Consider the following 13,143-nt stretch of genomic DNA (forward strand, 5'->3'; position numbering starts at 1 on the left):
ACAGGAAGCCAATCAGAATCCTCAGCGGTTGGCGCCAAATGAGCCCACACAGGTGATTCACATCGGTAATCATGACAAAATGGAGCAAAATGATTGAGCCACTGCCAGATAAGACAATTTTAAAATATGAATATTGCTTTTTTACTCGATAAAAACCACGATTTTTCTGCCAATTCAGTCAGATTTTTTTTCCAGTCTACAGAATTTCTATTTTCATTTAAATACACAAGTGTTTTTTTAAATAAGTATGACTTTTTATTGTGTTTTACTAGGTCTGTAAAAAAACACATTTCCGACCATTTTATATAAAATTCTTTGTTGCTTTATAAAGCTTCTCGCAGTTTCATGTGTGGGATGAAAAGCATTTGTCCCCCCTCGTCCCCCCATTCTAGCATCCTCGACCTTTTCCAGACTCTCGATTCTATTTGCTCTCATATTGCAAAGGTCAAACTTGAGATAATGTGAAAGCAAATGTTTCTGATTCTCTGCTATTGAGCTTTTATTTCCTGTTGCTCATTTCTCAACGTTATGGATTTTTTCCTCCTAATATGGAATTCACACCACCCAATTTGGGGATTTTATTCTTGTAGTTTTGTAGAAAGTCACACACAGAATAGTGTTTGTACAGTATTTGCACAAATTATCACATTTGTTTGAGATTCGGGGTTTGTATGGGTGATTGAAATCTTTGAAAAGGCTTCAATTTAAATGTGGTGTTTTCATGGTCAGGAAATGCTTGAATTTAAGGTAAAGTGCTGGAGAATACTTGAATTTGTTGCTATTGCCATGTTTTCTGGCAGTCAGACACCAAAGATCAGGTGTGTCAATCTCATTTTAGCTTAGGGGCCACATGTTAGAAAAAAAAACTCATGGGGCCAGACTAGTAGATTAGATGGAAAGAAAGAGAGGGAGGGAGAAAATGAGAAATAGAAAAGAGGGGTAAAAAGGGGTAAAGCAAAATGAAGATAGAAAAAGAAAGAGAAAGAGAGAGAAAAAAGAAAGAAATACAGAAAAATGAGAGACAGAAAGACGGAAAAAGAAAAAGTGAAAGTAACAAAGAAAATAAAAAGAAAATGAGGTAAAGACAAAGAGAGAGAGAGAAAGAATGAGAGAAAGAGAGCAAAATATAAAAAGGTAGAGAAAAGAGTGGGGGAGAGAGAGACAGAGAGGAAGAGGGATAGAGAAAAGAGAGAAGAACAATAATAAAGAAATAAAGAGACAAGGGAAAATAGAGAGAAAATGAAAGACATAAAGAGAGTAGGAAAAATAAAGAAAAAGAAAGCGACAAAGGAAGAGAGAAAGTAAGAGAGAATGAGACTGAGAAAGAGAAAGTTGGAAAAAAAGGAAGGGATGGAAAGAAATGAGAGAAAGAAAAAAAGGGAACAAAAGAGCTATAGAAAGAAGGTAAGGGGTTGAAAGAGTAAGAGTAGGAGAAGAAAATACAACTAGTTTCTTTGAGACCTGACCTGACTTTGGCAAACTCGAGTGGACTCATTTAATACTGAATCTCATTTTTCTCTTGCGCTTCTCTGAGTTGTCTCGCGGGCCAGATTGAATCTTTTAATCCAGCCCGCGTGCCACACGTTTGACACCCCTGCCAAAGACCAAGCAATAAACTAAGAATATCTTATAAAAAGTGCATGTTTTGCATCGGATCCCTGAAAAACACGTGAAAAATACATTAAAATATTCACAGACCTACACAAAAAATTAGAAATACAAAACAACGCACACGCGCTAACCACTGCGCCGCCGTGCTGCCCTTGCACAGATATTGTCAACATGAAATAAAGGTCAAAATAGCACAAAGTATGTGCTAGCAGCAAGATAGCAACCCTATTTTAGTCATCCAAGTCAACCCAAAAAGAACATTCTTTTGATTGGCACTGCATTTCTTCTTCTGAAGGTACTGGAAAAATGGCAATAAAAGGCCTCGAAAGTGCTTGAAAAGTGCTTGAATTCGTCCATAACAAAAAACATCCGAACCCTGAAATTTTTTTCTTCTTTTTTCCTTTCCTCACGTATCTCCTATTTGCACTTCACATGCCCATGCTCATTATCCCCCCCAGTCCTCATGGGTACACGGGGCAACTAGCAAAAAGGTCAGCGGGGATTTCCATCACTCACAACGAAAAAAAAGTTACCACTCAAATGGTCCGTGGCCTGGCGGAAGGACAAAAGTGCACCATCATCTCCTGAACACATCAGCGAGCGTCTGATGTGGCCTGCGCACACAACAGACACCAACGGGAGGGAGATTATTAACATTCAATCATAACTTTCCAATGAGGCGAAACCTGAGAGGGACAGCCTTTGATTAAGACATTCATCAAGATAATTTCGGGAGATTCTTGATTCTCTCCGCTTTTGTTGTGCGGAGTTTGCCATCTAGTGCCGATCTCAATTAGGGAGAGCGGGGAGGGCTACTCGGGAGATTTAATTTATTAATTAGTATCAATAGACGATAAAACTGGAGACATAGGTTAGAAAATTGAAAAAATATGGTAAAGATGTTCACAGATCCATTGACCACTAAGTGGGGGCACTGCTGCCTGTGGTGTGTCTTCGGCAAGTCTCTCCAAGCCACTAAGGTTTGCTCGCCCACATGAGACAGATACTACTGGTTTCCATGGTTACAAAAAGCCAAGCTCCTGATTTGACTCGGATACAACACATACATCATCTGGTTGCCGTTGTTTTTCATAGGTGAGCCAGACCTCGGCATTGAAGGGCAGCGGTGTGTGACAATACCAATACTAGATCCTAAGTTTCTAGGGAAAAACTATTTACCTGTTCCATCCATCCATCCATTATCTGCACCGCTTATCCTCAGTAGGGTCACGGGGGTGCTGGAGCCCATCTCAGCTGTCTTTGGGCAGTAGGCATCGGACACCCCGCACTCGTTGCCAGCCAGTCGCAGGGCACACAGGGACAGACAATTCGCTCGCTTATTCACACCTAGGGACAATTTGAACCAGCCAATTTACCTAACATGCATGTTTTTGGAATGTGGGAGGATGTAGGAGGAAACCGGAGTGCCTGGAGGAAACCAACACAAACACAGGGAGAACATGCAAACTCCACACAGGAGTTTCGATCTCACGACCTCAGAACTGTGCCGCACACGCCTTAACCACTGCACCGCCGTGCTGCCCCTATTTACCTGTTTTCAAATCAAATTATCTTCTATTTTCAACTATATTGATCACTTTGGAGAACATTTTGGTCATTCTATTGCTAGGGTTCTTATTTTAAATTTATATCAAGGATTTTTTTATGTGAAATATAAAAAAGGGAAAGATCGTCACGTCCAGAACAAAGGGTAAACCCAAACGCGTAACGTTTCTCACAAGTTTATTGAGATAGAGAGGAAGGGCAGCACCCGCGGTCCGGTGCTCGCTAGACGCGGGAAGCAAGTCGTTCTCGCACTTGGATTGTGATCCGAATATGGAAGTGGATCTTCCGTAGAGTGCGATGGCAGTGTCAGGAAAGGAAAAACTGGTCAGTAGCCGGGACTGGGAGAGCAAAGCGTGGTCGGGGTCGGAAACGAGTCGTAAGCCAGGACGGGAGAGTAGACGTAGTCGGGATCAAAAATGGGTCGTAGCCGGAGACAAACAGGAGAAAAAACGGGACAGGCGGGAGTCAGGGTCAAAAAAGGCTTGCCTTGTATACACAGAGGTTTGCAGACGGACTGACCACAGGGGACTGACAGTACTAGGTTTGAATAGTGACAGGGAGCCAATCAGAACCTGCGGCAGTTGGCGCCAAATGAGCTGATTCACATCAGTAATCATGACAAAAATATAGTTTTTCTTGGATATTCTTTAGTGAAATAAAATAAAATACACATGAAATGGGCAAAATGTGTTTTGTTCCTTCATTCATTCATTCACTCACTTATTCACTCAATCTCCAGCAACTTATTCTCCCAAGGGTTTCTGGGAATGTTTCTCTCTTTAAATATTACTTTTCTATCTGAGCTTTATTTTTACTTATTTTACATGAAAATTAGGCAAAAATTATCAAATAATTTAGCTCATTTCGGGAGTTATTTTAGTGAATTGAATTGTACATTTTTGGCAGATTATTATATATATTTTTATACATTTCTTACGTTATTATTTTTTATTTTTAAACCAATTCTTCTGGTGAAATCGTGATTTTATTATTTTATTGTACTACATATTTATTGTATTCAATATATTTGATTCTATTTATTGTATTGTTAAATAAGGTATCATCATTTTAAACAGTTGTTATAGTCAAATAAGATCAATATTGTTCAAAGAAAGAAAATGATGATTAAAGTAAAGCAAAGTTAACAGATATTTTTTATGGTTTTAATGATTTTTATTACTTTATGAAATTGTGTAATTTACATATTATGGGATAGTTTTGCAGAATCACATAACTATATTTTGTATCTATTTTCAAACAAAATTTCCTAGTAAAATAATACATTTTAAAATCAATTTTCCTTTTTTTATTGTTTTTAGGTTAAAAAAAAAGAGCAATAATCATCAGACACATCAGATGGTAAATATTTCTGATTATAAAGACTATTTTTCTTACTATTTTATATTTTTCTATTCTCAATTTTCTAGTAGAATAATACATTTGTAAGTGTATTTTATTTTTTTAGTAGAGAGCAATTATACATAAAATGACCAAAACTATCAGACACATAGCAAATATAACTATGATTTAATTGCTTTAGTTTTTATCCCTCAACGCCCCAATGCATATTTTTGTAAAATAAGATAAATTATACTTGTATCAAGCAAAATGATCAGATATTTTTAAAGATTTGAAGGATTTTTATTAGTTTATTATTTTTTTTTATTTTTCATTGGATAATTTTTCACATGTTTATATTTTTCTTAACTATATTTTAGACAAATTATTATTCTTACAGAAAAAGGAAATTTATTTTAAAATAGAAATAAACTAAATATTCTGCAAATACCAGCATTATCAAACACAAAATATGGCAAAATAATCAGTTTATAAAGATTATATTTCATACGATAATAAATATTTTTATACTAAATATTCTAGTAAAATAAATAATATTCAAAATTATTTTCCTATAGTTAGTTAAATAAGAGCAATATTTCACATCAGATAGACATCAGACAGTAAATATTTCTGTGATTTAATTATTTCATTTTTAAACCCGAATAAGGAAGAATATTTGTTTTAATAAAATATGACAAGTAATACTTAAATTGAGCAATAGTATCCACCTAATTGGGATGTTTTACTCATTGTATGCAGGACCGGCCCAAGCCTTTATAAGGCCCTATGCAAAACTAAATTTTGTAGTATTTCCATATTAGAATGTTTTTTTTTTATATCTGTAGTACTTTTGTAGGACTTTTGTAGTACAGTGTTACTCTAGTTTTGTAGTACTTTTGTGATATTTCCATAGGAGAATTTTTGGAGTATCACTAGTGGTGTAATTTGCAGTATTTCTGTTGTAGTCCTCTTGTAGTAGTATTTTTGTAGTAATATTTCTTTAGTAGTTTTTTATATTATAGTATTATGTATTGGTATTCTTTAGTATTTCAATAGAAGTCAAGTCAAGTCATGTTTATTTATAGAGCTCTTGATCACAAAGAGTCTTAAAGGGCAGCACAGACTATTGCAAACTACAGATTATTATTACACCATCCCCTGATCTCAAACCTACACGAGGGCAAGGAAAAACTAAAAAATCTCAGCATAAGGAAAATAATGAAAAAACCTTGAGAAGGGACCGCACATGAGGTATAATTGATGTATTTTCAAAGCAGTATTTTAATAGTATTTTGGGGAATTTTTTGTAGTATTTCCACAGTAGTATTTTTGTCACATTTCTTTTTTATTTTCAGAAGGAAAGCAAAATAATATATGAGGTCCCTGTTTTGAAGCACTACATTTGATATTTAGTTTTGTAGTTGTTGTCCAGTATTTTTGTTGTAATTCTGTATAAGTATTTTTGAGTGGACACCCAAAGTGACAATGGGGACAATGTCGGCTCCCAAAAAGTTAACCACTCTTGGGGGCCCCCTAGTGGTTGAGGGCCTTAAGCAACCGCTTAGCTCACTTATGCCTTGGGCTGGCTCTGATTGTATGCATGCTTCTTTAGTAGAAAACAGAGATACAACATAGTTAAAAATGTGAAATAATACATCAAATGAGTTACATTATTTACCTTATCCGACAATTGCACTTATTGTACCAAGTTTTCAGTAGTAGAACTTACAGTGCAAATGCAGTAAAGGAGGCAAATTGAGCAAAAGTATCTGAAAATGGTACACAAATATCTTTGCATTATACAATATCAAAAATGATAGCACTGTAGCGAGATACTTGGTTGAAAAAATATATCAGTGGATCTTCATCACTGGAAAAAAGGAAGAGAAACTAATCAATTGCACCGAATGAGTCACATATTTTGCGTCATTAAAGATAAAAGAGACTCCACCCTTGCGCCGGAATTAATGACTTCAAACCTAAAGACACAAAAGAAGCCGAACTGTGGAGTCAGTCAAGCGCGGGCCTTTTCCTTGCATGCGGAGGTTTCTGACTCCCTCTAGTGAGCCCTCAAGCTCAGTGTAGACAGCAGCAGGAGGATCTCGAAGCGAGAAGGTAGATTAACTTCACCCGCTTTCATTTTTTTTTACAATAAGGTCCAACACAGGGGAGAGCTAAAAGGCAATGGCATGTTTTATGCTTGCCTCCATCTCAGGTGCTACTTATCCTGTGTCCGGGGCACCTGTGGAGGCGGCACAAATGTCCCGCTTTCCTCCGACTGAACTCCCCTCTTCCCCGCCTTCCCCTTTTTTCCACTGGCGAGAGATGATTTCAAGTCGCCCGACATCATATCAAAAGCCGCCCATGCGCGGCCTATATACTGCTGACTGCACGATAATGTAAATAGCATGTAAGCGAGTTTGGCATGCAGTCGGACGGCGCTTGTCTTTGAGGCGGGCGACCTAATCCTTCTCGTTTTGAGATAAAACTGCCTTTAGCCTATGCGGTATTACCGCCTATCGGGCAGGGCCGAGCTAGTTTTTCATTAATTGCAGTGACGTGCAGTCAGGGGAGGCAGGGGAGGTCGTGCCTCACCTGTGATCTTGGAAGTATAAAATTTGAATTATAAGGTCGTATCCATTCAGTGTTAAAGTTCTTTTTCATTTAACTATCTTGGAGATTTCTTATTTCAAAATCAATAACCTTTTACGTTATATTATAAAGTGTGTAATGTTGCACTGTGCTGAGTGAGTATCTGCAGATAAACACATCAGAATAGGTACAACATCTTTTATTGCACATATTCCAGAAATGTACAAAAAATAAATAAAAATGCCAAATAGTCTGAGTGCTCGGTCAGTAGAGACATAAATCCATAGATAAACCTCTGTCCATTTTTAGGGACAGGCAAACAAATAAAAATTTAAAATCAAACAAACATTTTTCATCCCTGTTACCAATAACCAATAACAGGCTCTTCAGCAGCAGCATAACAGTGAATAAAACATTTCACGTTTTGTGAAGTACATTGAGTGGCTAACTGCAAAGTATGTAACAAAAATACTCAACGATTATCAACAGTTTTTAATCAGATGTTTTTAACAACTGTCGTTTGTCGTTTTTAACATTTTAACAACTGTTCTTCGAACTGCGTGCACTTAATTTTTGGCATGTACCGGTATATCAGGCAAAGTCTGGTATATCTCTTAGGCTCTCTTTTATATGGGATTACAGAGACCCTTCGCTAATTCACGCTTGGGTTATCGCTGCTTGACTCCTGGGCTTATTTTGAATTACATTTTTCTTTATTGTCGTTGATATTAATGTATCGTCCATTGTGGTCGGATAGAGCACACGGCAAGTGCTGCATGGGTCGGATTGTATTTGTGAATTGGGACTGATAGTCTGGGGTATGCTGTCAGTCCAACACGGGTTGGGCGTTCAAGTCAATGTCTCCAAACCAAAACAAACTGGAAAGCATAGCAACTGCTATTTTTTAGCAGATTGTTACATTGAAAATAATTTTATCAATTAAATAAGACTTTGAGGAAAGTCAGAAGAGAGCAGAGCAATAATGACTACCAGCGGGTGCTCCGTGGATTGTTATCGTGTCTGGGTATCGGGAGGTTGCGAGTCCAGCCTAGTTCTACGGCCATTCTAACCACTCTCTTAAACCAAGCCTGTATATCGCCAACACCAGATACATTACCCATGAAACAGATGACCTCGAGCTACAACTCATGAGCGGAGACCTTGCGGATGTTGCAGTTACCTGATGCTAGAGTGTAGCTAGCCAAACGCTCTCTGGCTAGTTTCACACTACAGGGAAATACGTTATTTTTGGACAGGCTCGACCTGTATCCGATCTGTAAAAGTCCATCTGAACGGCACATACCCGATTTTTTTCACACCATGGCCACATTAAGATGTGGTCCTAAATCCAATACATATCTGATGGAATCCAACTGCTGTGTGAAGACTTGAGACGCATTCATGTGACCTGCACGCAATTGATAAGCTGGAAATGGTGGACAATTCAATAACCATGGCGGACAAAAACACGGAGAACCTTCAATGGAGGGAAAGTGAGGTTTTGGATTTAATTAATATTTGGGGGGACAACAATGTTCAGCCTCCGGTAGCACAATATTTTCAACAGCTAGATAAGCTTCGCCGTCAGCATCCATGAGTACTTCCGTAAACTCTGAGCGCATTGCTTTTGACGTCCCCTGTCCTATTCTGCGCATGCCGGACCCTTGTGGCAGAACGCAGCAGATCGACTGCAATTCTGTATTCTGCTTCAATTTGTGGATCAATAGTTGTTATTTTGTTACAGTTGTATACTCTCAGTAATGAAATCATCTCAAGGGAGGTTTGTCCCTTGGGGGCTTTTATTAAAGGGTAGCGCTACTTCACGGATTTTCATTTTTCACAGCTGGTTCTGGCCTCCATTAACCGCGATAACCAAGGGATCTCTGTATAGGCGTTTGAAATGTAAAGCACCAGTCATTAAAACCGTATAGGCTTGAATGCTACTTGAGTCTTACCGAGGCGAGTCAGACTCCGTTTTGTTCAACTGTTCTCTTTAAATTTCCGAGGTACTGCCATAGTGCGCAAAGTCTGCTTTGCAAACATTGCAAGTCGTCTTTAGATTGGCTGGATCCAGGCTAAAAGGCTGTCATTTTTGTATGTTACCACTCGAGGCAGAGACACTATTGCGCATGACCGACTCTCAGCAGAGATTGTATTCATATAAAGATGCCTCACTCTGTTCAGTAAAAAACGTGCCTGTTGACAATGGTCTGCAATAAATTCCATTGTCGACAATTCCTATTAACGATTTTTGTAGACATCAAAAACTAAATGTTGCAGCCCTTAACTCGACCAAAAAAATCAATAAACATGGCTTAATTGGGGTGAAAATGAGGCTGATATAAAAATGCGAGATGAAAATGTAGTACACGAAATGAAAAATAGCAAAGAGAGGAGCCAATTGGAAAAAAAATGAGATTCAAGCCTGTCTAATTCTGCAGCAACCGCGATCCATCAGGCGAACGGGGATGACTGATGGAGACAGACAGGTGGGCCTTAACATTCCGCTGATTTGTGTTCTGGCGAAGTCCCCCCCACCCAAACCGAGATTTATTGAGCGAGCGCGATCATGTTCATTACGACTGTCACCCGAGACGCTTTTCTCCACATCTCAATGGGGGTCACTGCAACAAAAGAAGATGGAGGACATGAAGGGAAGCGCAAAAAAAAAAGGCATCAAAGCGATTTTTTTCAAGATAACAAGGAGCCTAGCCAACTTGTTTTCCTATTTGCCATAGATTTTTAAGATTACCTGCTCTGAAAAAAATAAAATTGCACTCACGCATCTGTCCTTAAAAAGTTGAAAGTGTTTTCTCTACTTATTATGTGTTAACAATGCCCAATTGAGTTCAAAGAGCCTTTACATTGTTTTCCACTGTGCATCTCTGATTTTATCTTACTTTTAGCATCACTGTCCTAGGACGTGCAACACATTTTGTAGTAGGAATGAGGGTGTGGGGGTGTTATGGACATTTACTTTGTTCTCGTCATTGCAGTTTTTTTGTTAATGTAGCCAGAAAATGGTTAAAGTAAAAAAAGGCCTGTTTCAAATACAGTCCAAACGCCAACCCAAACTCCAAAAACAATGAAGAAAGAGTAGTTTATTTATTGGCATCTAAAGAATAACACATCTTCAAATTCCGGACAGCGCCTTTAAATTATCTGGATCAAAATGAATATTTTTAACAGAAATTAAATCGAAATCAAGTCAAAATATAGATTTCTGGACTAAGAATTTTCATTGTGTGCAACAAGTAGAAATAAAATTAAGTAAATTAAATTTAAAAAACCTTCAGATTGTGTACATTTGTCCCCAATCAAGAGGTTTGTGTTTCTTTTGGTGCCCTTAGAACAGCATGTTCTACAAAAAAGGTTTACTTTTATTTTGGAAGGGCTTGAAGTGGAATTCAAGTCACATGTTTTTTTTTTTTTTACTAAAATCTTGCCTCGTTGGCAGAAAATGTCGCGTTTTTTCAGTATTATTTTTATTATCCTAGTAAACTGTAATTCTTAAAGTGAGTAATAGTAAATCGGCCATCTTGAATAACATATTTTGTTGCCAATTGCCTTGAATACTTACCCAAGAAATAAGTAAGAACACAGAAAGAAAATTAACCTTCCAAACTGTTTTTGTATTACTATTTAATATAATAGGAAAATAAAAATCTAGTAAACTAAGAAATATATATTGCAAATAAGCAAAATCGGCCAGCACGGCGGGGCAGTGGTTAGCGCGTGTGCGGCACAGTTCTGAGGTCAATGGTTCGAATCCAGTTACCAGACTTCCTGTGCGGAGTTTGTATGTTCTCCCCGTGCTTGCGTGGGTTTCCTCCGGGCACTCCAGTTTCCTCCCACATTCCAAAGACATGCATTTCAGGTGGATTGGCCGGTCCAAATTGTCCCTAGGTGTGAATGAGCGAGTGAGTTGTCTGTCCCTGTGTGCCCTGCGACTGGCTGGCAACCAGTTCAGGGTGTCCCCTGCCCACTGCCTGGAGATAGCTGAGATGGGCTCCAGCACCCCCGCGACCCTACTGAGGATAAGCGGTGCAGATAATGGATGGATAAGCAAAATCATATATAGTTTCTGTATTTACAATTTATAAAAAAAATAAGACAAACATATAATAATATATATATATATATATATATATATATATATATATATATATATATATATATATATATACCAAGTTGTTGATATAAGGTACACAGTAGTAATGATAATGACAACACAAAGATTAATCGTAATCTTACCAATGGTAGTAATAATACAGTAGTAATAAATCTACATGGTAATAGTTCTTATAATATAGTTAAGTATCCATCCATCCATCCATCAATCCATTCATTATCTGCACGGCTTATCCTCACTAGGGTCGCGGGGGTGCTGTCCTCGATCAGTGGGTAGGGGACACCCTGAACTGGTTGCCAGGCAGTTGCAAGACAACTCACTCGTTCTTTCACACCTAGGGACAATTTGGACCGTCCATTTAACCTGGCATGCATGTTTTTGGAATGTTGGAAGTAACCAGAGTGCCCGAAGAAAACCTACGCAAGCACGGGGAGAACATGCAAACCCCGCAAGGGGAGGCTGCGGTAGCTGGAAATTTAACCCTGGACTGTGCGGCTTTGCGCTAACCAGCCATGTCGATATTTTATTATATCATTGTTATGAATTATTTACTAATAGTATTAGATTTTATACTATAAAGTTTATCATTGTATATAATAACTTACTATTTTGATTTTTTATTATATGCGATTTTATATCACTCGAAAAATAATTTAAAAAATAGAGTAAATTAAATAAAATAATGCCAAAAATCTATTAATCGAACAATTCCAACGGGGCATGTGTTGCCTTTTTAAAAAAAAATACAAATTAAGCAGAAAAGTCTAAAACATTTTTGTATTTCTCAGGGAGACGCCCTTTGTCCACTGGTTGTCGACTGAAAAAATCATAACTTTGTCGATATTGATATTGAGTTTTGTCTCTTGTGTGTGACGCAGTCATGCCTTACAACAGTGCCCATCATTGCGTTGTGGAGGTTGAGAACTTCCTACTTCTGCTTGGTGGAGAGGACCAGTGGAACCCTAATGGTAAGGTTGTTGCCCTTCCCCCTCTATTTGTTAATGTCGTTTTGTACAACCAAACCAAGAGAATACTCCCAAGTGTATTCATTTATTGTTTAATATTTGCCGATAGTCCAAAGCCCAACTTGAAGCCAGATAAGCCCTGACTGGAGAAACAACACCCACCAGTCACACTTGTGGTTATTTGGCTCTGAGACGTAGTCGTGAAATATTTGACTTGTAAAGTTGTAAAAATGTGATGCAAATCAAGTGAGAGACAAGATTCTATAATCGAGATTCTAAATACTCTTCGATATTTTCTTCATTTATGCAGGAAAACACAGCACAAATTTTGTGAGTCGCTATGATCCCAGATTCAACAGTTGGATACAACTTCCTCCTATGCAGGAGAGGTAAGGCTACACTCTGGTGGGATACATTGTGAATTTAAGTTAACTTAAGGGTAGAGGCGGGCAGCGTGGCGGCACAGTGGTTAGCGCTTGTGCGGCATAGTTCTGAGGTCGTGAGATCAAACCCACCTGTGTGGAGTTTGCATGTTCTCACTGTGCTAGCGTGGGTTTCCTCCGGACACTCCGGCGCCTCCCACATTGCAAAAACATGCATTTCAGGTTTATTGGCCGGTTCAAATTGTCCCTAGGTACGAATGAGCGGGTGAATTGTCTGTCCCTGTGTGCCCTGCAACTGGCTGGCAACCAGTTCAGGGTGTCCCCTGCCCATTGCCCGAGATAGCTGGGATGGGCTCCAGCACCCCCGTAACCCTACTCAGGATAAGCGGTGAAGATAATGGATGGATGGATGGATGGATGGAGAGGGGTAGAGGTGAGATCCAGCCAACAATATCCAGCCCGAGCCGGCCCAGGGGTATTACAGCCCAGCCTAACCCGAGCCTGACACGTTAGTTTGATTTGAGGGGCCAGACCGAATCAAACCCGAATTTTG

At 38.6% G+C, this 13,143-nt stretch overlaps 1 protein-coding gene across 2 annotated transcripts in view; it reads left to right on the forward strand.

The window, feature by feature from the left end:
* Positions 1 to 13,143, forward strand: part of klhl14 (kelch-like family member 14) — a 46,659-nt gene that overhangs the window by 22,982 nt on the left and 10,534 nt on the right. For both annotated transcript variants that reach the window (XM_088319972.1, XM_088319980.1), the window contains exons 4-5: positions 12,121 to 12,210; positions 12,518 to 12,596. In XM_088319972.1, coding sequence (XP_088176098.1) covers positions 12,121 to 12,210; positions 12,518 to 12,596 — 169 coding nt within the window. The remainder of the gene's footprint in view (positions 1 to 12,120; positions 12,211 to 12,517; positions 12,597 to 13,143) is intronic.

The sequence above is a fragment of the Urocampus carinirostris genome, chromosome 1 (assembly GCF_059441175.1).
Source record: "Urocampus carinirostris isolate Australia breed hairy pipefish chromosome 1, RoL_Ucar_1.0, whole genome shotgun sequence".
In the NCBI taxonomy this organism is placed as follows: Eukaryota; Metazoa; Chordata; class Actinopteri; order Syngnathiformes; family Syngnathidae; genus Urocampus; species Urocampus carinirostris.